The sequence below is a fragment of the Agelaius phoeniceus genome, chromosome 2, assembly GCF_051311805.1.
Source record: "Agelaius phoeniceus isolate bAgePho1 chromosome 2, bAgePho1.hap1, whole genome shotgun sequence".
In the NCBI taxonomy this organism is placed as follows: Eukaryota; Metazoa; Chordata; class Aves; order Passeriformes; family Icteridae; genus Agelaius; species Agelaius phoeniceus.
The window spans coordinates 96,958,733-96,984,932 of record NC_135266.1 but is presented as its reverse complement, the minus strand read 5'-3'; the positions used below and the strand labels follow the sequence as shown (position 1 = coordinate 96,984,932).

Sequence of the window (26,200 nt, the reverse complement as noted above, 5' to 3'; positions counted from 1 at the left end):
GCTGAAGTTTAAAAGCAGTGAGTGGAGTCCCTGTGAGATGCAGTGTAAGCACACTGACAGATTTACAGCCAGCTGCAGGTTTGCCACTCCTGAGCTGCTTAAAACAATACAGCAGCTTGGCCCAGTACTCCAACCCTCCCCCTCCTTCAGGAAGACTGTTTTGACACCATGTCTTTTAGTAGGAAGTGAGCTGCCTCTCCATGTTTGTGCACAGCAGTGGGGCTTTGGTCCTGCACATGCAACTCTGTGGTGCTGTTGCAACACAGGTCACCACTGGGATGACAGTTAACAAGTTCTTTCTTTTGAAGCGCTGATATAGACACTGCAAATCATGGTGGACACAATGCATAACACAATTATGGCACTTGCCTGAAAAAAGTCAGTATTACAAGGAGTTGTCTTCTCACTCAAACCACTTGGTAAGGAATAAAGTACCCTGCCATTCTTAAAGACAAGCACTGCATTGTGCAAGAGATGATGTGTCTGCCTAACATGGAGCAGTCAAGAGCTTTTAGCACATCTCTGATCAATACGAATCACTGCTGTTTCAATCTTAATAAACGAGAGAAGAGATTTTTGTATTGCCCTGCTGAGTTTTTGAAAAAAATGACTAGAATATCCCAAGAGGCCTGAAATAATTATTCCAGGAAACTATCCATTCAGAACAACTGCCTGGTCTGAATTTAAGCTTCTTGTTCTTAAATATATTCAGTAGTAACAAATGAAGACACAGTAAATGCAGGGGCAAGCCTGTGATGTTATTTTGGAAATAAATTAATAACACCAAGTAGTTGAAGTTCATGTGCCCACAGCAGACTGGTCCAATTTACAGCCACTTTTCCCTTTCTAGTTTGTTTTGTTTTGGTTTTTTGATTTTTTTTTTTTTTTAATGACAGGCTTGTAGCTACAGATCTCACTAACAAATTTTTTGTTTTGGTAAGGATGCAAGTGAGAAGCAAAATAAGAGAGGAGTCTTCCTGAGGGGATGCACCCAGACTGAATTGCTGTACTGTATCCTTGCTCGTGCTATGCCTGCCAGCACCAAAAGAAGGCACATCTGGCTGCCCAAGCAAGATATACAGATGTTACAGAGCAGGGACACAATTCTGAAAGCTAAATCTCATGTCAGGTTTCTGAGGCTGAGCATGTAACAGCAAGGGCAAAAAGATCAACACCAACTCTTACCTTCAAGAAAGATTAACAGTGAAGATCTTTACTCCAGGCTTTTATTAGTCAAGCTTTTGACATCCAGTGTTACAGAAGTAACTTAACCTTACCTGCAGCTCTGTATTTTTTGTTACCCTAAATTTTGTATTAAAAAATAATTTGCTTCTGAGCTCAATACAGCACTAACTTTTTAATGAGAAATCACTTTCATAGTCTTTTCATTATCAAACTCTTTTCATTTCTCTCTGTGCTGTTAAACAAAGCTTTTCCAACACTGCAACTCTCATTTGTCCTTTTTCCCCAATTCAAGCATTTACTCTTTTTTTAATCCATGAAAAATTAAGAAAAGTTTTTCTTGAGTACTGCCAAATCTCTAAAAGGTATTTGCAAAAAAGACTACAGGAAAGGCTTGGAAAAGCTTCTAGTCTCCTGAAAAATGTTAGGAATTCCAAACACGTTTCAAAAAAAACAGGGACTAGCACCTCCCAGCTGGTCTGGCATGCTAAAAGGGAGAACCCTGCAAGCAGATGCATCCAAAAGTAAATCTGTATCAAGTGAGGTGATGGCAGACAGAGAGTAAATCTGCTATTTTGAAATAGAAAAAATGGAACCATTTTTTCTGTCATTTAACTACAGCTGCCAGTTCCTGGGTACATATGATTCTTCATGCCCTGTTCCTTAATGACACACAGAGCACAAAAAAAGGTCTGTTGCCTGTAATTTCAGGCTCCAAAATTTGTTTCATTTCATGAGCAAGAGGGACAATGCACTCAAATTCAAGGCAATAACTGTGAAGTTTTTTAAAGGAAATTGTCAAACTAACACTGAAGCCTAAATCTAAGCAGCTTCCTAACTGAGATCTTATTTTATGGCCAGAAGAGGGCACTCAAAGCTAGCAAAATATGCTGATTTTTTCCTTTTTTTCTTGAATACTTCACACCAACAGTGACTTTAGTTCACATGTAGGCTCAGACCCAACATTAAATTCTCCTCCTCTCTTCCAAGAGTTTCCTACTGCAGTTATGTTCAGTGCTCAAAAATCTCTCAATTTAACAAACTACAGCCTATTACTTCAACAGGATGATACATCCTACCTTGAAACATTCTTAACCCAGAGTAAAGAGAAGACCAAGGACAGCCAAAGTGACCATCCTTAAAACCTATTTTTAAAAAAACTACCAGACTAGTAGTTACAGTTACATGTACTTAATGCCATCGGCCTATAGAACTAAGATAAATTACATCCAAGGATTTTAAGATAAAGAAGGAAAATCTAGTTCCAGTCACATTACTAAGAATCTTGTCATTTCATTAAGAAATCTGATCTGAACCACTGGGAAGACATGAATTTTCTCATTTTTGCTGTCTATTAAATACTACAGAGCTGTAAACATGGGGAAAGCAAGATTATCTTGCTGCTAACATTTGGGACTTTTTCTGTGTGGCAAAACATTTGCAATCTGAACATACCCCTCCCTCTGCAAGGGCTGTTCTCATGTGTAAGAAACTTAACAGTATTTGCTTAAAAATTAAAATTGACAGAAACATTAGAAAACATGAAAAAATATACAATTCATTACATTTATTCTAACCATAAGAGGATAAGAAGGTAAAACTTAATTTTAAAACATATAACCTATTTTAAAAGAAATAGAATTATTCTTGAAGAGATGCAGTACCAGAAAACCTACCAGTGGCAACAGAAGTTTCTTGTATAGAATATTCCCAACCCAAATAGTAATAAAAATAACATCTGAATTTTAGAACTGTTCAAATTCTTACATGTTTGCATATTGTCATATTTTCCTCTGCTTATCTGCTCTTTATGATTCAAAATAACACTGAAAGTGAAAGTTATTTGATGATTCCTCACCATACCGAAATGACTTATATTTACAATTGTGAAATCTCCTTAGAACATACCTAGAAAGTATATGGTATTTTTACCTTATCTTTACCCATGCCAGGTTCTCTGTACGCTGTCCATTTCTGTGCATCATCACTGTATAAAATTCTGTAGGCTGAGACATAATAGTAGTGCTCTGCTAAAGTTGATCCAGTAGTTATAATACCTGTGAAAATTGAGGCACCCAGTTAGGACAAAAAGCAGGTACCACTTTGTAAAAATTAACAGATCAGTTTTTTAATCCAGAGCTGTATAATGGAGAGTCTTAACTGGTCCAGTTAACTTTAAGAAGTTTATCCAAAGGGCCAGGGTGTGAAGTTTCCATAGTGACTGAAACTTAGTCAACTCATTTTACTTACTTTGTATTTTAATTTTCATAGTATAACCTTGCTAAGCCCTTCCCCTCACACCCCACTTCTTGATGGAAACAGCCCCTTCATTTGACCACAGCTCACTCCTGTTTCCAGCTGCTGACACATCTTTTCCCTGCTCCTGTACTGCCAACCTAAAGGCACCATTGAAAGAACTGCAGCTACAACTGACACTGCAGCTCTTCAGCACAACTCACACAGCAAAGCTTTTTTGGAAAGGCTTGTTAGCACAAGAATTAGATGAGTAATGCAAAAAAAGAGTCTCCAGGGAGGAAATAACAAAGGCCACTGGTAAATCCAAGTTGCTTAATGACAGCAAGCCATGCTGCTGATAGCAAAGTGTGCAGCTGCCGTTACAGAGACCAACTCAGGCATTTTGGAAAGAGACAAATGCAAACTGATCAGTGGAACATGTTTCACAACAGCCTTAAAGCCCTGGACTCTATGAAGCACTCAACCTAAATCAAATTTAATTTTGATTTACATCAGATGACAAACATGCCCATTAACAACAGCAAATCACTGAAGGATTAAACCAGAAAACACTAACACTGGCACTGAAGGTACAACTGCTGCACAGCCACCCTGGAGAATAAACCCAAAATGCCAACACCTCAGTGCTGTTATTGGATTCACTGTGGCCATGACAGGCACTAGCGAAAATCTAGGAAACAAGTCACTACACCTGCACCAGAGGTACCTGGGCTGAGCTGACTGGATTTTGATCTGCATCTCCAAGGAGACAATGAGCAGGAAAAGGGAAGAATCAAGAATCCAATAAAATCACAAGAAACACTTCAACAAATTCTGATGTAGAAGAGATGTCTTCTACTATGAAACTACACCTCTTCAGCTCCAGGCTCCTCAGTGTATTAGCAAGGACAAGGAAGCAAATTAAGTGTAATGGTAATTAAGTGCCACCTGAGCTTTATCGAAGGCGCAGCACTGGAAAACAGGATATCAGTAACCAAAAATTTTGAATGCTGCTGAGAAGTCACATCAGATTCACTTACCTGTTATTTTCTTTTCTTTATTCAAGTCAATCTGCAACCACTGATGTTCATCACTGATAAAAGCAGCCCAAGGAGGTCCAATCCTTTTTAGTCTGGCATTTTCAGGTTTCCAAATGTTTACTTGTCCTGTTTGGTTAGGCCACTCGAGAATCGATGATGATGTGATGTGGGAATCAGGAATCACCCCAGACTCCATCCCCAGTGTCCCATAGCAACCTGAACAACAGAAAAGGCGAGGATTGCAAATGAGAACTGAAGTTATCCTGCTTGGATTTCAAGACTTTACATGCAAATATTAAATTGCCCTCTAAATTTATTCCATAACAATACCAACAAAACACATTGTCTTTTGCTTTCTAACAGGGATGCTAGAACTAAACTAGTCATGAGAATGCCATGATTTGTGCTTGTTCCAAGGACAATATGGATATTCTCTCAGTCACCTCACTCAGAGAGAGTCATTCTCTCACTCACACAGAGCACTCAAGGAGAAGCACTGGGGAACCTTCATGGTCTAAGAGTATCTCTGGTTGCTGCAGGAATGGGAAACGGGCTACTGGTTCATTAGTTCCTTTCTTGTGTCTGTGTAACTTCTTGGGTTTTCAAATCAACCCCAGCATTAACAGTGTTAACAGTGTTAACATTAACATTAACAGTGTTAATTTGAACAAAACCAAAGCATGTAGGAAGTCATGTCATAATCCTGGCCTTGAGCTCAAACACATCCTTGAAATTAGTCACATTTTTCTGTTTACCATTCTTATTAAATGTTTCTTCCCATGTTGCCTTCTGTGGGTAGCTGAAAAACATTTCCTAAATTCAGGGCTAAATTTCTTGTTCTTGTAATACCAATGGTTTTTCTCTCCCATGCACAGTCCCTAGAAGAATCAGCAGAGAGCAATCTGTGCCTTCAGTCAGGCAGACTGAACAACCCAGCCTAGTTTCCCTTCTCCTGTGAACTCCCCCTCTCCACCAAGGGGAGCACTCATCCCTCAAGGAAGGCACAGGTGGCAGAGCCCACGTGTGACTGGACGCCAGAGAAAGTCTTGCCTATGTCCTGAGAGATGGCATTAGTAGTTTACTGTCTCTGCTGAATGTACGTCACCTGCCACAGCACAGATCACTTCACTAAGGGAATTCTTTCCCTCATCTGTCATTTTCCATCTAACATGATGCCACTTGGCAACAAAAATGCCTCAGTCTCTAAATACCTGCTACATTCCACTCTTTGCTCTGTGATGCTTCAGTTAATTTCTATTGAGTCTCAAAGTCAGGCAGTTTTTCCTGTATAAGCAGTCTCATCTTCCTCTGCACTGACCATGCCTCTAGCATTAATAACAAACTCCTCTACTTCATGCCAAGTCATAAAACCAACTGCAACATCAGGAACACACTAGGACCTTCACCACAGTCCGATAAACCTCATTTGAGCATACTACAGGGTTTTATATCCCCTCACCTAACTCCTAGGCAACCCAACTACAGACATCTTAATCTAGAGCTGCATCTTGTCTCTAGCTTACCCAATAATTTCTCACGTGTCACTGAAGTTCACAAAGTCTAGATCAGCATTTTTTCCTATCTCTTCCAATTTCCAGGCCATTTCATTACTTTTGTACACACTATCAGATCACATTGTGAAAGACAAAAAAACCCAGCAAACCCTGCCTGGATCACTGTGTTTAATATGCTTTATGCATAAGGACACTAGACCTGTAATTCTTTCTCTCAGCTCTTGCAGATACCTGAGAGAGAAATAATTTTAATATTTTTATTAATTATTAATATGTGCACTATATTTTCTAATTTTTGTTTATTTATACATTTCCATCACCAAACAGATTCCTGTCTTTATATCCCCCTTCACTGTGCCTTTGATTTATGTATTAGGAAAAGCATTTATTTGTTTTGAGAAGTATGTGCATGATTCCCCCTCCCTTTCTTTTTTTAACTTTAATCTTTATGAAAAACAGACATGATGGTTTTATGGTTTTTAAATTGTTATTACAACAGTTAAAGAGACTAAAGAAAGGCCACTGTCTTCACAGTATTTCCAACATCCACTCGAAGATGGCATTTAAAGTGACTTACAGAAAAATTAGCTTCCACTTAGAAAACTACAGCTGATTTATTTAATTAGACCGAAAGAATCTCTTTCTGCACATAAGCAAGGCTTACTTGAAACATTGCTGTACCTATAAATTAGTGATGATTAATCATCAAGTTGAGATAGTAAAACAATTCCAAAATATACATTATTGAAGAATGCAGTAAAAAAAGGTCTCACAAATGAGAACAAAAATAAAGAAATCAAATATCTGCAAACCACTTCTATCCACAAACTTTGTATGAAAGTAGTAACATGTAACACATGTGATAATGCTTACCACTTGTCTTAAAGGTGAAGAGACTTGTAGACAAGGGTCCCCTGCAGAGAACAAAAGATGATATTTTGCAGTACCCAGTGAGAAAAATTGAAACAAACTGTCTTCAACTTATTTTTCTTGTCTGACTGCTTGCCACTGAAAGGTTTGCACATGTGCCTGAACAAGCACTTAATGATTAACACATCCTGCCAGCGAGCTGCAGCACTTTCAGTACAAACACCTTCTCAAATGAAATCAAGTCCAGAGATACTGGGTTAAATACTTTCAAACAAACATATATCCAGCAAAATGCAAGACTTCGTTAAAATGCTTTCTTTTCAAATTAAGCTAATCATAGTAACAAAAATCAATCTCCTGTGATTACTTTCATTTGTGGGTCTTGAGATACAATGACTAGCTACAGTCTTTTCCTGAAACTGAAAAGCTGCAATTAAATTACTGTTTTCCTACAGACCAGTAGGAATTTATAGCCAAGAAGGTAAAAACTCCTTGCAGAATTTGGAAAATGAAAATTCCTGGTCTAGAGATTAAACAATTGGTAAAACAATTTGGTAAAACAATTACACTACAGCAGAAGTCTGAGAAACTTAAGAGAAGAGAACCTGTCCAGGGAACATATAGCTCCACGAGCTGAAATTAATCCCACAATGAGACACTACCAAGACTTAAGGTGCTAAAGATAAGGAAATACACTTACATTTTTGAGGTGACATTGTTAGCCAGGGAGCCTTCATAGTATGGAATGCCCTTGCTGATTACAACATTAATTTGACCACCCAGAGTATTTGACACGACACCTGCGTGAACACCGGCCATACAAAGTGATGACGACTTGAAGAAGGAAGGGAAAGAAAATTTCATACTACTAAGTGAATAAATTAAACACCACACCATATATTGTAAATGCTACACTGTCCAGCTACAGTCTTTGTTATTATTACATTAAAATACTATTCTTAGTTAACTGTTATCTTGGCTATTTAGAAACCACTCATCTTTATTACTGAATTTATAAAAACACAAGAAGAAGGCCCTACATTTCACTGTGTCCTCATCCAGCTGCATTTAAAACGTAACTGTTGTAATTAAATGACCTCAAACCAATACTGAGGTGAATCAGTCTGAAAAAGCCAGATAGCCAGGCTCAGCCTATAATAAATTATATTAGACAACAAAACATGTAAACACATAGAAAATTTTTTAATAGAAAGCACATTGAAAGTATGTTTATTTATTTTCTCACAATTAAGGGGTGAGGAACTACAGATTTTGTAGCTTTTAGCCAAGGGGCTTTTTATTAAATCTTGTGGTTAAGCATGGTTTAACCATCCAGCACTGACCCATGTAAAGCCCCAGTAATACATGCATACAATTCATCCTAAACAAGTCAATTACCTATGTTGTACAAGTCAGTGGAGACAAGTAATAAAAAATGTTTTTGCAGGGTGTCGTGTGTTGACAGGGAAGTGAGTTTTTGAGAGGGAGGTTGTGGCTAAACCAATCAGTGGTCAGATTTGAATACTGACACCTGGTGTGGCCATTGAAGACATGGACTGCCTCTGAGAAGACAGGGGTTAAAGCAGAGCACTCCCAGGGGAACTTTCTCTTCTTGGTTCCAGTGGTGAAGAAGTTTCACCTCCCCTCCCCAGTAGCTGGGTGGGGGAGGGGGAATCCATGCACCCTGGCTGAGGGGTGGTGATGAACTGAGAGTTGATTATCTGAGGGGTGGTAACTGGATTGAGAATATAAGGTTTTATCTCATTGTGCTGTGGTGGAAACTGGGGGGAGGAGGAGCAATGTTTTGGGAAGGTTTTTATTCTGTGTTCTGTGAGTTCCTTCTTACATATTGTAAGTTAATAAAGTTTTTTCCTTTATTCCTAAGCTGGAGCCTGCTTTGCTCTATTTCTGGTCACATCTCACAGCAGCCACTGGGGAGAATATATTTTCATGGGGGCACTGGCATTGCGCCAGCATCAAACCATGACACAGGGTATCATGATCTTGCCTTTTCTCCTTGGATGACAGAATCAACTAACAAATGTCACAGTGACACTTCCCTGGCTTGCAGGCTACAGGTGCCACAGTGAGCAGCACTCATCACACCAAGTCCATCAGGCTTGCCCAGAGTAAGCTCACATCCAGAAGGTCTGGGATCAACACAGCTCCCCTCTCCAATAAAGTAAGAGCATGGTGATTTAGTAGGAGATGCAGCTCTCTCCTTCCTGCTCACCAGATGTCAGCAGTGAGAGCTCCAAGCCCTCAAGGACTGTGAACATTAGGGTCACACAAAAAAGAATCAAGATTTTGGGTATTTTTTAAAGCAGCGAACAGTTCCCATACATTCGAAAGAGATGCATAAGAAACCTCAACCTGAAACTTGGGTCTAATATGCTGGACAATTTCATTTTTTTCCACATAGCCTGACTTCTGGGAAATTCACAGCCTTTTTTTGTTTATAAAGTATACAAAAATAAAGTCACAGGGCATTTATTTCCTTAAGTTTCCTTAGGAAAAGGTTTAGTTTTCCTCCATAGAAAACAATTATTCCAGATTTTGTAAAAAATCTCCCAACAAGCAGAACTCCTGCAGATGCTGCAAATTTGTGAGGCAGAGAATCAATTTAATATTGTTATTAGCTACAAAAATTACCTTGCAGCCACTTAGTGAGGACTCACTGGGGACCAGAACATGTAACACAGTTACACTGTGGTGACATTTTTAAATGGGGGTGATTGTTTAACAAAGTAACCTGGGATTTACAACTATTTGGGGAACAAAAGAAACAGGCACATTTTAAGTTTGTATTTGATACTAAAATCTTTGGTTACTAACATTTTTACATTGTCTTACATCTGTGCTATATCTAAGGGCTTATTAAAAGAGTAATTTAAAATAAAAACCAAGGATTTAATGTAATTTTTAGTAGGCTGCTAGTAAAATTATAATCACTTATAATAAACAAAGCAAACATCCTCCCATCCTATGGCAAGTTCATTAATTGACCGGCAAAGGCTTACATTAGAAAAATACTGTATAGGGTTTTGCAGTGTTTTAAGTAAGTCTTTAATACATTATTAAAGATGTTCATTACCAACTTATAGAACTACTCTTACAGTATTAAATTTGTTTTGCAAATTATTTTATAGCTGCTGAGCATAAACAGTATTTCATCTCTAAAGTGTAACAAAAATTAAGATCGCCACTGAGACACTGCTGAAAGAAGCATTACAGTGTCAAAAATAAGACGACATCATTAAAATAACTGATTCTATCTTTATAAATCTCAATTTCCCAGCCTAAGAAAACCAACTAAAAGAAAACAGGAAGTAGAAAAAACCCAATATTTTGATAGATGCACCCTTCTCTGCAGGACTTATGAAAGTATTTGAGAGTCCACTTCTTGGAGACGGCAACATCTGAAGCACCTGTCATTAGGCACCAGTGCTAAAAAATGAGTACCATGTTATTCACTTTTAGGAGGTACAAATCCCAGAATACAGGAGGCACAACTAATGCAAACAACTACAACTGACTTGCATTATCCACCATGTGTTTTATGAAAATTCACTTGAGCCCATGGTATTTTCACTTACATCTCTGTATCCATGAGGAATCGTGCCTGAAATATCAGCAAAAGGAATCACACATCCAGCTGGACAATATTTACTGAAAGAGAACAAACTATCAAGTCAGGATAGGCATGCACCTCCAACTCTCTTACTGTTATAAAAAAGTTATGGTTTTGATTTACAAGACTCTGCTATTCATGTATCACTATGTAATGATATCTTCTAATTGAAGATCTATCAAATCAGACCAAAAATACTCACAAGTACACAACAGGAGGACAGACATTTGAAAATGTTTTAAAATAAGTCCCAGCTGAAAGTACAGTTCCAGTCTCAATATGATGAACTAATAAGGCCAGCATTTTATATTATGAATACTATGTGGCTCCTGTAAATTCAAAGTCATATAACTAAAAATATTAATGAATTTTATTTTATGAACTAGAGACCTTCATATCTATTTGTTTTGCACCCTTAAATAAAGCATCTGAAAAGTAATGCTATTTTGTAACAGCTTTTGGCAATGCTTAGACCACAAAAACTGGTGAAATTACCGCTAGCACATAAAAAGCACAAGGCAAGACACCAGCACCTCTGGAGCAGGCCTGTGTTCATGTTCTAGGACCATTTCATACTGCACACACGAAAATTATTACAACTTCAAGAGCTAAAAGTAAAGTGGAGCAAACACCAACATTTTCACCACAACTCAGCAACAACTGAAGCAATGCTGTAGGTTCCATGAAAACAGGGGGATTCAGAGAGTTTGTTACACATTGACTAAGGCCAGAACCTACAACTAGAGCCCTATTCTGGAACCTGGGAAATGAAGGAGAAATGCAAAGGTTGTACTTTGAAATGTTCCAGGTTGCCACAGCTTAAGTTCTCCAAAAATTAAGCTTTGACACTTCACAGTAGTCTGCAGCTTTAAACACTGGCCTTGCTTTAGATGGAAATGGGGAAGGAGACAACAGGAAAATGTTCCCCTTCAGAATGTGGAGCATTCTGTGTCTCCACGGAACCTCATTAATGAGCACCAAACTCTGAAATGGGTCTGCAATTTCTAACATGTGTCATCATTTAATGGTGACATTAGGTAACTGTAATACAAATTTAAGTAATTAAGTTGTGTACCTGCTAAAATGTATTTATAAAAGCAATATTCTTTCTATGAAAATGAGATATTAGCTCCTATGTGTCAGTGCAAATTAACAAGGTTCTACCGTATACTGCATGTAAATAACACAAATGGGAGAGATGGGAGGAGGAAGGAGGAGTGCAAATGTCAAAATTCTTCAGCTCTAACCCAAATTAGTTTGTGTCTCAAGTTCTCTGGATGGCCAATTTTCAAGCTGCATCAGAATATGTAACAAAGTAGAAACACTTAAATTACTTCATTAAAGAGACTGGGAGGAAAACAGGTAAAAATCAGTCTTACTTGAATTCTGGTTCGGAAAAGTGACTTGCAATGTCTAAACAGGTAATTAAGTCTGCAAAGAAAAAATGTAAGTCAAAAGGATGAAAAAGACAAAAGGTTGAATATGCTTTTTAAAATGCACGAATACATATATTTGAGCCTCTGAGGCTTAACAAAAAGTCTCAGAATGAAAAAAACACATTCCTACTAAATTTTCTTGCAACAGATTTTGTATCACAGTAGAACCTTGCTAATTGTCTGAGTAACTGGGAAATCTACTGAGAATATAATACTAGATAATACTACAAAAATTCATTTTCTGTGCAGCTTAATTTTAATTTATAGCTATATTTCAGAGATAAATCAGAAACAGAAACGTATGCTCTTTTCACAAAATTAAATTAATAAGATAAAGAGGCTGGTGTTTTCACCATTTAATGGTTCTGCAGTGCTGAACACAAACACCACAGAGAACAAATATTAGAATGCTGTGTTACTGGCATCCATGACTGATACCACAAATTTCTTGTTTGTGTCTGCTCTGTATCAACACATACAAGTCCAAAATACAGAGAGGAAAGCATCAAATACTCTACAAAATTAAAAACTGTGACTCTTTATCTGTTCTTTTTAAAGTAACTTCCAGATAGGGTTTTTTGCCTTCTGAGGCAGTTGCCACTGCTCCTTCATTTCCTTGCAGACCACATGTTATCACTCACCTTTACAATGAGTGGGAGGAGATGCAAAATAAATACAGCAACCTCTTTCAGAGGCTTAGAAGAACCAAAACCAGGGGGAAAAAACCCAAGAAAAAGACAAAAAACTAGTCCACAGATTATGACACTAAATTTAAAGGAGTACAGGATGCTGCTACTGAAATAAAAATTTCCACGAGATTAGTTTAAAATATATCCAGTTTGATAAGAAAACTTGTTAGCTATCTGCCACCTTGACTACTACCTGAAAAAATGCATTTTGTCCTGAATCTGAAGCAGTCCTTTCATTTATAACAGACAACTGACATTTTTCCTCTGCTATTCAGGGTAAGCTTTGATACCATTTCTTTAGAACTACAGCAACTTTTAGGTAGGCAGTCAAATTTCCTACAGAAGTATCATGAAGAGTGTACTAAATTTTTAGAAGTTAGTTTGTAAGAATGTGGCAGTAAATGAACTGGTTCTGTTTTTACTAGACAGCTCTAATTCTGCCAGCAGAGAAAAATCACCAAATAATTATAAATACCCGATTTGCCAGTGGTTGAATAAGCTGCAAGAAATCCACGTCCAGAAGTGTGAACTCCACTCATGAACTGTACTGTGACTTCATTACTTTTTGAAGTAATTAAACCATCCATTTGAAAGCCAAACCCACAGTATTTTCCTGTGGAGAGAAGGAGGAGTACAAATATTGACCCAAAACAACACATGTAATAAGCATCTTATTCAATTTCCAGCCTCTTATTTCATCTGCAGTGTGGGTTCACATTAGTTCTGGTGTATGGTCAAAAGCAAATACATGAGAATGACACTAAATAATGCTTAGTGGTCATTTAAAGCAAATGGCAGACTGTGCATTCCACATTTGTTCTGTCACTGTCAAAGGTCTTGCATACCCCAATACCTGCAGATAAATGTGACCTTATCCCATTCATCTCTAGCCACGCATAACCTCCACACTCAGAGCTTCAAAGAACATGAGGAAGGAAAAGGATCAAGTTAGGACAATGAGAAGCATCTACTGAAGCAAATGAGAAAAAAACCCTCCTTTTCCCAAAGCTGCTGAAGCACTTCCTCCTCATAGACTCTTCCACGGCTTCTGTCACATACTTTCCCTAATTCTGGACAGCAGCAGGCACAGCTCACTGCATTTCAGCAGTATCATACATATATCATATCACAGGAAAGCACCATTAAGATAAATTACCAGTTAGCTCACTTTTTATTTTGTCACACCTAAAAAACATAACTGTGGTATTCACATATTCTTTGAACAGAGAGAGACATAATTCTCTCTCCCGGGATTTTCCTGGGAAGCTGAAAGTCTGTGAGAAAGCTTAGACAAAGAAGAAAAACAGTTCTTATCTTCACTTGCTGCATCTGTTGTATGGCACACGGGGAATGTGTTATGGAGATTGTTTACCAAAAGGGATTTGTTAATTGGACACTGGTGATGGTGTTTTGGATTGATTGACCAGTTAGGTGAAAGCTGTGTTGTGACCCATGACTGTGAGGGTCATGGGTTTTTCTTTAGTATAGTATAGTATTAGTGTAGTATGTAGTATAATATAGTATAGCTTAATAAAGCATTTGTTCAGCCTTCTGCAATCACGGAGTCAATGCAGGTTATTCCTTGGTCGGGGATCTGCCTGAGACAGTACATAACAAAGGTTCTGTACCTGGGTGCTTCTCTTGCCATAGAAAAAATAACACAATTTCAACTGCTGGAGTCCACAGATATTGACAGTATTTGCCCTATGACGTTCTAGAACTGATACCACATTAATGGATGAATGGCTGTTAAACAGGCCCCAGTCAATATGGAATTCTCCAGTCCTACTAACTAGAAGCTTTAGTAAAGATACTGACCAGTTAATTAATTTGTTTAGGAAAAAAATCTTCTGTTCTACAGGCTACCACGATCATTCGATATTGTAGAAACCATCTATAACCCTATTTAAGATTCTGCAGTGGATAATCACCAGCAGTAAATGACACTGCCTCTGTTTCAGCTCATCACTCCACTTGCTTTCCTCATAATGAGTATGTTATCATATAGCAGAAATAGCAGAAAAAGAGGCAAGACTCCTTCCTCACATAAAGGCAAATTACCATACTAATGTAGAGGAAGTGAAGTAACAGAGTCCTGCCGGAATAGTTCTTAACAAATATAATACAAAATAAGTTTAAGATGTACGTCAATTTCCTTTAAAAATTGAACTGCACTCCAAAATGCTATCAAAATAATTTTAAAAAATTTAAAAGTTAAAATACAAATTCCTGTCATTATTCAGAGCTTTGTAGATGTTGCTTATTCAGATTTTTTTTTAACAAAGCATGGGTATCTTCTAATAAAAAAACAGAAAAGTTTTTTTTTAATGTTTTGTTTTCAGCCACTGGATCTTGTAACATGAGTGACCATAATGAGACTTCTCTTAAAACCCCTTCTTCAGGCAAATACACAAAGCAAGCCATTTAAATCCAGTTTGGATAAACTCTCCAGTGCTGCTTGCCCCATGGACATACGGCCTTTGACAAACTGTAGAGTGATGCACTTCATGATTCATAGCATGGCATACTTTTGAGACTATAAATCATTTTTCTAACTCTTCCCTGGCCTCTTGCCTCATTTTTGACAATCTTTTAAAAAGCAAGCACTAGGAATGGACAAAGCATGACGGCAGCAACACCTTTGTCAGAAGATATAATATTGCTATTTTGTCTGCACTTATGCATTGAAGGATCCCGAGTGCTTTTGTACAGCTACAATACAGCAGGAGAGGGAACTCTCATGTCTTAAATAAGTATATCTGACTGCAGATGCAGTGATTTGACTGTACTGAAATCTTACAAACTCCTCTAGATCTCATTCACACTAGAGACAAACCTAACACTGAGCATTTGAATCTTCTTTTGATTTCTTTATAAGTACTCAACAGGCTTGGAATAAGCACTAGCCCTTAAAAGCTTCATTAGAAACTCTCTCTGTTTACCAATGAACCCACTAACAATTTATTTTTTAATCTAACCAGCCAACTTTTAAGTCATTTTGGGTTAAAAAAGGTATGACTGAATTTCAGATTTTATGTAAAACAAGTATTTTAATGGTAGATCATGTCAGCAGTCCTGAATGGAAAAACTTAGGATAAGTCCAGAATTTTCCCAAGAAAATTCAAGTCACTGTTTAATCTCTCCAGTGTCTGTGGCTTCAAACATTAAAAAAACCCCAAAACCTTGCCTCATCTGCATTTGCCACTGTTGACATCACTGTTTGTCCTTTGATATAATTTATTAAGAGCAGAACAAGACACACATTTCCCCAACATGCTGTGCTGCTCCACGAGCAGGCCACAGCTGAAAAGCAAGGGAAACAAATGAAGCAGGAATTTACTTGAACCCATTAAGTCCCTTGTAAAAGTGAGTAATAGACTTATCAGAACTTGGTATTCCTTGCCATTTAAGGTATTCAGTGTTTCCTATTTTAGACCAAGTCTGGCTCAACAGCTCCAAGCACATACTTATTTTCACACACACTTACCTAGGAAACAGTTGGAAAAGAGGGTTAATAAACCTAACACTCCACTAGTCTCTTTAGAAAAAGACTCAATTTAGTGGGATCAGCATTTGAATTGCACAAAAACAGTCTCAGTGAAGTAAATATTTTTCTCCCTCTCCAAATTAAAGCTTTAGGAAAGAAAATAAAGTTCATCTGCATAATAGCTAATTTTAGAAAAAGAAGAATGACAATTCATTTTGAGTTTTATGCAAAGTAACTGTTAGAGTCTAAACACCCTACATACACCTTGATGTAGATGAGAACATCACACTGCTATTTGAAAAAAACCCGCTGACTTCTAGTGGTGAAATTATCCCGAAGAAAATGAAAACAAAAAACATTATCAGAGGATGGAGGATATTTGGACTATATGCCTTTTGAAGCCTGTCATCCTTTAACACCACCAAGATGAAGAGCTCAAATCAGAGTAAATTCATACAAAAAGAAAGGCATTTCAGGTAAGATAAAGATAGATAGATAGATAGATTAGATAGATAGATATTTACACCTTTTTTTTTAATGAAGATGCTTCTAGTTCCCTCTTCACTGTTTACAAGAACTTTGCAAGCTACTAGGAAATGTCAGAGAAAAAAAAAACCACATTGCAGTGGAGCTTCCTTTGAGAATCTCAAGAATCTAAGATAATTACAGGATTTGTGTTGCATTTATGATGCAGCTGCTGTTAAAAAGTAACAAAAGTAACAAAATACACCTGAGTTCTATACAAGACAACAGTTCTCAAATACTGACAATTAAAGCTCCTACCTATTTCTGTCCTGTTGGGGCCAATGCCATTATGAACTCTCAGGTAACTGGAATGACAGGAATCGGAGTCATCAATATCAAAATCACCAAACTTGAGCTGAACTCGCTGCCCAGGCTTCACACGGATTTCCCACTCACACACAGTGCTGTTGGGAGACGTCTGGGGGTAGTTTATGGAGGCCAGGGTCCCGCTCTCAGAGCCCAGCACAGTATGTCCACACCCATCACCTAGGAAAGAAGACAGAAATCAGCTCCCATGATCATCTTCATATCACACCATACAAACCACATTGTGAGAAAACTCCAAGGTAACTCACCTGCAAATGACACAGCAATGGTGACAAATACCACTCAACTACCATTGCCTTTTGCTTAGCTTATTATCACAGGCAACCAGAGAGCTGCTACAACTTCCTCAATGAGATGAAAAGTGATCCATAATGACTTACAAAACAGCATGGACAGTAAAGGAAGAGTGCCTGCTATTTTGTATTTCCTCAACACCTCAGTACAGAAGGAAACAGGTGCTGAAAAGGACAGAGAAACCTGACAATAAAACAAGAGCACATTGGTTTTTCTGAGTTACTGTACTCACAACACAATGAAAAAGAAGTACAAACCCATTGGACAGCAAATAAAATACAGCATATTAAATAAAGCTCTGACCACTACTGAACTGCAAATATGTTGTTTTCTACTGTACCACTATTTTAATCCTGCAATTCACTCCTATTTGGAGAACATACTCAATTTTTTGGAATTTTCCTGTGACTCCAACCTGGAGCCTCCTACCTGATATTTGAGTATTAATTTTAAACAGCAATAACAGTACTAAAACTAATTTAACAAATGGAAAACAATATCACAAATTATGTATTGTCAACACTAAATTATAAAGAGCAAACTGACAAATTCGATTACTCAAGAGCTAGACATGCATTTCACCCGGTATGTAGCACAAAAAGAGCAAGAATTTCTGTGCTGGTTTAGAAATGTGAATGTTCTTAGAGTAATGTTCACAATGATCACCATGATTCCTATTGACAGAAATTTGTTGTGACAGTTAAGTGTTTCATATTACACAATAATACATGTAGTTCCTCTACTAAATATGAAAAGGTAAGCTAAACTTTAGGTACAAAAACTGTACACACACTTTAGAAATATAACTAAATTTCAAAATTCTTAAATGTATTACATGTAAGACTGAGGGGAAAAGTAAGTCCAATGCACTGAAGCAACATGGAAAAAACAAACCCCTGTGATTAAGTTAACTAGGTCTGATTAATCTATTTGTAAACACAACTAATTTTTGCTAACAAAAACTATTCTCCTTATAATCTGAACACCTTGAAAGATAGCTGCATGTTACAAAACCAAAAGTACTGCTAGTATGCACAGAATCATAAATGGATGCAGATGCAAACCGCAGCTGTTTACCTTGCTAGTGGTCTGGAATGAAAATTATGCATCCTTGGAAAAGTTAACTGGAACATCTGCTTAGTAAAATCAAAGCTTGTATTTGTGAAGCTGTTCTTCAGCCATATTTTCATTAATGCAATTTGCTTTAAAACACTTTGTTCTATCCCATGGCAAATACGATTTCTATTTGGATTACAGCTGATCAATTACTCTTCTAAGTTGGAGTTTTTCTAACACAAGACACCATTGTTCAACATTACAAAGAGGTAACCTAAACTGCGTGTTTTATGTATCACTATAATCCTGGTTTCTTTCAAAAGGCATGTTATAAACCAAATAAAAGTGAAAACTTTATCATGCAGAGTCTGTATGGCCTTGGTTTATTAGCTACCATGCATTCAAACGTCAGATTTCTGATTAGTCTTAATAGGCTAACACTTAACAACAAAAGACTCCTTTTCTAGTAAAATGGCTTTTCACAAGCAAATACACACACTATAAAATGCATGGAATTTATTACATTAACAACAGAAAACAACAAATATATTCATGGTGATACATGGAGTTAGCATTTAAAAAGTCTTTATATTGGAGATATAAAAATAGTTATCAACACAAGCAGCAGTCAGTTTCAGGCTATGTCCTAAACAAAAGCAATGAGCCATTAACCAGTTCTGTCTTTTTCCTTTCCTGTGATGGGGTAAGAAATTGCTTACTCATTCACAGATTGAAAATACTGTGCAAATACACTGACACAGTGGCCTTTTGAATATGAAATCATACTATCATTCACCTGTATGGGCAGATTCACTGTTTTGAATGCATTTTAAGGGAAATAAAAATCCTTGCATGAACTATAATGCACAGAAGTTAATTATTTCTCATTTCAATAGGCCTGTTATTGCAATGCAGTCACCACACAAATAGTATTTCTTAAAACAAGAAATACCAATAATGCACATGACTCTGTATCTTTGATTCTTCCCCACCTTTTTGGATCTTAAGCCTATGCTGCTGGAAATCAAAGACAAATGAAAGCCTGTGTCTCCTCTTTGACCCAAAATGCATTCAAGATGTAAATTTGTCTCAAGTATGAAACAGTACCTGCACTGTGCATGATGAACAGCACACAGCTTTCTGATGAGAAAAGCAAAAGAACTCCAAAACAACTAAACACATTTAGGTGAAAAAATGCAAATAAAATATTTTAAGTTTTAAAAATTAGGATTTTTAAAGACACATCACTAAAAAATGACAACATTACCTCTTGTAGTTTGGAACAGTGTCTTGTTTCCCATGGCTAGAGAGAAAAACTTTCTAATTTCCTTCACACAATTTAATGGAAACATCAATTTCAAACCTCCCTTTTGTTGCAGGCTTTCTTAAAAACATGAAAGGAAAAATACTCCTCTATGCATAATAAAGAGTCTGCTGTCCAACCATACTAGAAAGTAAGGGAAAGGAAAAACAGTTGTGCTGACCTGCAGCATCTTGCTATGAAGTCGATTTTCAAAAGTAGCTTATTCTGAATGGACACTAGATCCTTTTATTGTATTTCACTTAGGTTAGTGATAACAGAAATGCCAGACACTTCATGCCTGAAGAATCTGAAGATTACCATGGCATATACAGTCTGCCAAGAGCAGCAGCATCACACATGAGCTATTTGGAAAATTTTAAAAATCACAATTCCAGTGAAACCTGCAGATCCATGAACCCACATCCTACTGTACTGGTACTATAAAAGGGCAGTTCTTGAGCCTCTCTAGGTAATGTGGCGCTTCATCATTTCTACCACGCTTCTTTAAACATCATTGATGAATTCCAGAGACACATACACACATCCAGCTTCAAGGGAGCAATCTGCAATACTCAGCAATTTCTCCCAAGAAAAAGTGCAATTCTTTTCACTATGGCAGCATATACAGGACAGTAGACACTTCATTCATTTGCAAGTCATCAAGTGCCACTGAATCTTTTGCTTCTGTTAACCTGTGAGAGTAGAATATCTAAGAACACACAGAAGACAGACATCAATCCCCTAGTCAATTATTCCTGGATGGGCTGACAACCTCTGTTGTCAGTACACACCTGAACAAGTCTCCTGCTTTCTTTCAGACTTCTCTGTCACACCACAGGCCTCCCACACTTGCAGGATAGATTAAGTCCTTTGTAGAAACACCAGGTCACTGTGTGCATGGTATGCACACATCACACCTGACATGTGGAGGGGCTGTAGATGTGCATCCAATCTCACATGTCCTAGGGACCAAGTTCACAGCAAAGAGGAAAAATTCAGCTCGTCACCAAAACTTGTGTTAGAAACATGGACACCTCTTAAGCAGCTGGCAGAGGAAGGCAGACTGCTGCCATCAGGAGAAGGATCCATCCGCTCTGCAGGCACCTCTGAATGCAGCCTGGATGAACCCTCCTGACAGAGTTCCTATGAGCCCTGGGCCATGGCACACTGATGTCTGATGCAACATGCCAATGGCTGAAAACAATTTCTTAGAGCCAAGTTCTTTACATCAACAAAATACAGGACTCAGACCAACACAAACATACCAAATCCTAAGGATTTTGATACTTGAAGAAAATGTGGAATTTAATAAAATGAAAGAATACTGAACATGCAGGAGGGGGTGCTAAGTTATTAATACCCACAAAAAAAATTAACTATACTTTTTAGTTGTGGAAGTCAGAGCTTTTCCCCCTGGAGAACAGTTGCTATTAGTGACCACTAAACTTGTTCTCACTATCAAAACATGTTTAAAATAATTTTTTAGACCAGTGAATACTTTTCCTTTCCTCACTTGGAGAAGAGTGAATGATAAAGACATTAGACAGTTTAATATTATAACCTATAAAGAATAGCTGATATATATCAAAACACCAATCTCAATTTTAACACATGGCACTGTCTTTTGAACAGACTCGATTTAACCAGTGGGTTTCCTAAGATTTTACATATATAGGCTATTATTTTCTGTATGTTTGTGACTAAATAGTGGATGTAATTGAAACTTTTTTAACTAAACAAAGGTAGAACCAAATCTGTAAGAGTCATGTAAGCAAAAAAGGGTATTTTAAAACATTCATTTTAACTCCAAATATACAACTCTTTCTGATTCAATGCATTACTATAATTTCCCCTCTTCTGTTCAGCTCCTGTGCTCTGCATTTACTTACTTTTTCTCAGCATACTAAAAAACACTGCATCTGCTTTTTGCTTTTGGCAAAAAAGTTTACACAAAGACAAAAGAGTTCCATGAATAAGAAACACTGAGGAATTAAATCACAGAGACATCAAAGTCTAAATAGCTTTTTCAAGTATTTTCAAATGCCCTTATTTGTGTCCTCCAAACTCACTGCTGTTTCCACCAAATTCCACAGAGTGATGTTTTTCAGGAAGGAATCTGTTCCACTGTCAAAATTAATTTTCTTAACAAGCCAGCAAGCACACAGTCCACTTTGATCTTAATGCCATTTACTTGCCTCAGTAACACACTGGTTTGGGCATTTCATTGCATTACAGACGTTTCACAACATAAAATAGTCCACACTGTCACAAGCAAGGCCACAGCTCAATAAACACTTGAAGGCAACTTTAAATTAGCACAGCCACAGACAACAGCAAGCCTTGTCTGCCTCTCACTTTTGGCCACATGTTCTCACACCTTTCCTGGTACTGGAGGCAAACATTTATGAAACCACATGGCCAACCAGAGGAGGGACTTGGCATAAAAATAGCTGTTGGTTTTAACCTAGAGCAATCCCCAAATTTATTTGAGTATGCATATGCAGCAGTGCCTTCCTTGACAGAGGGATAAGACAGTAGGGGAACACCAGCAACTGCTTCTTTCATCAGCATTGCCAACCCATGTTTGCATTTTAAACAATCTTGAACGCCAACCAGAGAGGCAGAAACCATCCCAACCCTGAGAAGAGCAGTCACACAAGAGTGGTGCACTGGCCCAAGGAACAAGCTGGCTGCAGAGTGTCCCCCAACCCACTGCCCCCACACAGTGCTGGGTTGCATCAACCCAGCTCTCTGACGCAGCTCTTGGTGCCACTGCCTATGGCAGGGCAAGAAGTGGAGGGCAGGTGGGATTATGACTCCCCCAGCTTGGATTGATTTACCTGCTGTGGGGCACCCTTAGACAGTTAATGAAATTATGGGAAAAGACAGGAACAGGACAAAAGCACAGTAAGCATTTTGCTTTTTAAAATGTTGGCAGCTCAGTGGGGTGACAGGAGAGGGTAAGAGGAGACAGTGGCTGATTCTTGTTTTTACAGCAAAAGTACAAAATTTAATATGCCATTACAACAAAATTTTACTGTTTTCATTTACAATATGGGCCACGTGCTGGGTTAGTGATAATTAGCACTTTATTATTTTAATCTGTACAATCAGCTTTACAATCATCCTCTCTGGAACTCCAGTCTTAGCTTTCAGCCACCGAATTTTACACAAAAGAGTAACACTTAGGAATCCTAAATTTAGCATCCAAAATATGATACCATTTTAAAATAATGATCTAAAATTATTAAGTTGTCAGAGCAGATAAGATATGTGTTTCCTGTGCTGTGATGTACAAACTAAACTGACAACTACTAAAAGAACAGAAGAGACATCAGCTGTGTAAGACTGTGCTGCAAGGCTTTCACTTACTGATACCATGGAAACTATGGTGAGTAAGATCCCAGGGACAGGTATGACTTGCTTAAATAGTATGCTGGCAAAAGGAGCCTACAAGGACAGCCTAGGCACAGCGAAGAGTGATTTACATGAGAAGTCTGTGAGAGGACTGTGTACCACTGTGCTCAGTGGTACATGATACAGAAGCCCCTCTGATCTGCTGGCTAGGCTGATTCACAGTGACAACTCATGCTCTATGTCTTTGTTTGGCTGGCACATGCAGCTTGCCCACGTCCAAGGACACAGCATTTACTTTACAATCTGCACCAACACGTTCTTAAAAATAAACACTGTTGTGCTTTAGTGCTTTAAGTGCTACACAACAGAAACAGATGATGAATAAATGAAAAATAACACACAGACAGTCATGCAAAAAACACTATGACAATAAGCAATGGTCATGGTCAAAATGGGCTTCAAACTCCTCCCCACACTAGGACCACATGAAATTTCACAAGCCTCATGTATGTCAACTAAGAGGCAAAAATGTTGTCCAATCATACTAATAATTCACATGCTAAACTAACACTACACTCAACACTTCCCCCTTCCTTTTCCAGTTCATAAATGAGACTGCATAGCCTAACCTGTAGATCCAGGGTGGCAGCACCATCTTGCCTCTCAGGAGCAGCTGCCCCTTCCCTGCCCCACCCTCTGCCAGTGCTCACTGTACCCCTGTTGGGCTGCAGCCCAGTTCTCAGCCCAGGTTCCCATCCCAGCTGCCGTTTGCTGGGTGAAGGATGGGCATCGCCTACCAGCCAGTGGAGCCTGAGCAATGCAGAGGATGCAAGGCAGGGACAGGGAAGAGACAGCAGCAGCCACAGGTAAGAATAGTTTTTGGTACCATGGAATCAACAGAAGCTGTCAGGGAGGAAGCTCCTGGTTTGGGTACCCGAACAAAAAAAAAAAAAAAAAAAAAAAAAAAAAAAAGAAAGAAAAAATCTTAAAACACAGTTGTCACTGAAAACCTCAGAACACAGTTATTATTTGCACCCCACAGCTGCATCAAGAAGAGAGACTTTACATGTATTTCTAACCCTCTTTAAAGGTTGTCATCCAACTGATGAAACAGTCCCAATCCACATCTGTGCACCAGCAGCTCCTTCTCCTGGTGTAGGTGGCATACAGTATCATCTTGATTTCTAACATTCATTTTCTAATCTAATTTCACAATTACCATGGGGACTATTTGGAGTTTCCCCATTTTGAATGACTTGGCTTCATTCTAGCATCATAAAATTTAATACACAATCTGTTCTAAAAGGCACTTCATTCCTAATTTTGCCCTGTAGATATTCCATTAAAACAAAGATGTTGCCACACTTTTGACCCTCTATGAATACAACCAATAAAATAAGCATTATGTATTACTGATTAACAAGATGATGAACTAGGAAGATGACAGTAAATTTAAATGTTTAAGTCACCACTTTTAAGTGCCACATTTATCATAAGAAGTATAGTAAGAGTATGTAGGAGGTCAGTGTGTGAAAACTCAGCCAGTAAAAACTACCTGTGAACTTTAAGCTTGTCCATCAGCTTTGCTGTACCTTCTTCCTAGCAAGAAGGAAATGATGCTTTGTGTAGGAGGACTGGAGAACTTCTCTTTAAAAACATCTCTTTAAAAATGAAGATATAAAGTAATGGAAATGCTTTATTTGAAATTTTCAAATATACTTAGGAAAAAGACAAAAACGGATCATCACTAAACTTAGTACACAAGTGTTCAAAAGCATCCAATTTAATGCATTCCTCTTTCTACCCTTGTGATAATGAGATGTACTTTGACACCTGTACACAATTGCATAAAAATAGAATTTAACACATACTGTGGTTTAAGGCTTCTTGGTTTATCACAAAACTCACAGATTTGCAAAAGAAAAATTGAGCACCAGTGTCTTCTTTGCACTACACTGAACAAGGCAAGATGTTGATGTTTTTCTTCATATCTTAACCATTCTGGAGCCAAGTTAAAATAACCAGATATGGGCTTTAACTGACTACAGTCCTGCTGGAGATGCAGCAGCTGTGAAACCCTGTGTGGTCCTGAAGGCAACCATACATGCATAACATACTGAGCATATGTACTATAGCTCTGTAGTGCACTATCCTTTCAGAGGCTAAAGCTCTGAACTCTGAGGAGTAACCATGCAAAGCTGCACCGCTAATTCTTCTTTCCACTCAAGATCCTGAGGATCTTCCACCTGCCTCATTCCTGTGAGGTTTCTCTCTAGAAAAACCTCCATGTTTACATGCAAGTAGCTATACAAGTGGCTTGTCTTGCCAAGTCTAATTAAAACACTTTACACATCCTATTTTTGCATTTTTAATTTTATATTGGGGTAAAATGAAAGAGAGCTGTGGCACAACTGCAAAACAGTTCATTGTTATCCTTCAACATCGAAAGCAGCAACTGGGCACTGAAACAGGCACTCCTTCTACTCCAAATTGCAAGAATTTGCAATTAAGAGACTTGAAAAGATTTCCTCTTCACAGTTAAGCAACATTTGAGGTCTTATGAGGGCCCGATCAAAGTTTAGGAAAATCACAAATGGATCACTGAAGAGGAGGAGAGAAGGGTACTTAGGGATGAAAATCAATTATCCTTTTGCACATCTGGAATAATTTTATAGAATATTTATACACAAATCTTGTCATGAACGGCAGAGGAATTGCAGCACACAATATGCGTGGATGACAAATCCCCAAGTTTATTGAACGCTCACACATATTTATATTGGTGTTAATGAAGCTTATACATATTGCAAAAGCTGAGCTCATTATTGGTTAAAGCACACTTAAAATCAACCACACCTACTTCTATCTTCTAATGATTATTTTGTTTCTATGTTTGCATTCTTCTAGCTTCTCTACCTAAGATATCTACATTTTCTGGCAAGCGATTTTCTCCCCCGTCTTCCCGTTTCAGCGAAAGTCACTATGACCTTTGTCAGTGATTGGGCACTGGTTTCACAATCCCCAGCTTGTTTCCCCTATCCTTATCCATCGGTATCACATCGAAGTGTCCTTTCTCAGCTAACCAATTATCCAAAAAGCTCTCTACAAAATCTTGATTAAATGCCAGGTCACAATAAACAGTACTAGTGTGATGACTGACAGCATCACTCTGGGAAGCATTTACACCATTCTCCTGTTTAGAAACCATGACAGAAGAATTATCTGCTCACAACCATTCTCAGAAGCATGTCAAG

The 26,200-nt window shown here is 38.0% G+C and overlaps 1 protein-coding gene across 9 annotated transcripts in view; it reads right to left on the bottom strand.

Moving 5' to 3' along the window:
• Positions 1-26,200, bottom strand: part of DCBLD2 (discoidin, CUB and LCCL domain containing 2) — a 419,219-nt gene that overhangs the window by 74,542 nt on the left and 318,477 nt on the right. For all 9 annotated transcript variants that reach the window (XR_013181028.1, XR_013181027.1, XR_013181026.1 and 6 more), the window contains 8 exons: positions 16,868-17,095; positions 13,073-13,210; positions 11,852-11,903; positions 10,438-10,510; positions 7,542-7,675; positions 6,845-6,885; positions 4,458-4,673; positions 3,115-3,239 (listed from right to left, as the gene is read on the bottom strand). Coding sequence is in view for 6 of the 9 variants with exons in the window: in XM_077174332.1 (XP_077030447.1) it covers positions 3,115-3,239; positions 4,458-4,673; positions 6,845-6,885; positions 7,542-7,675; positions 10,438-10,510; positions 11,852-11,903; positions 13,073-13,210; positions 16,868-17,095 (1,007 nt within the window). In the remaining 3 variants the exon portion in view is untranslated. The remainder of the gene's footprint in view (positions 1-3,114; positions 3,240-4,457; positions 4,674-6,844; positions 6,886-7,541; positions 7,676-10,437; positions 10,511-11,851; positions 11,904-13,072; positions 13,211-16,867; positions 17,096-26,200) is intronic.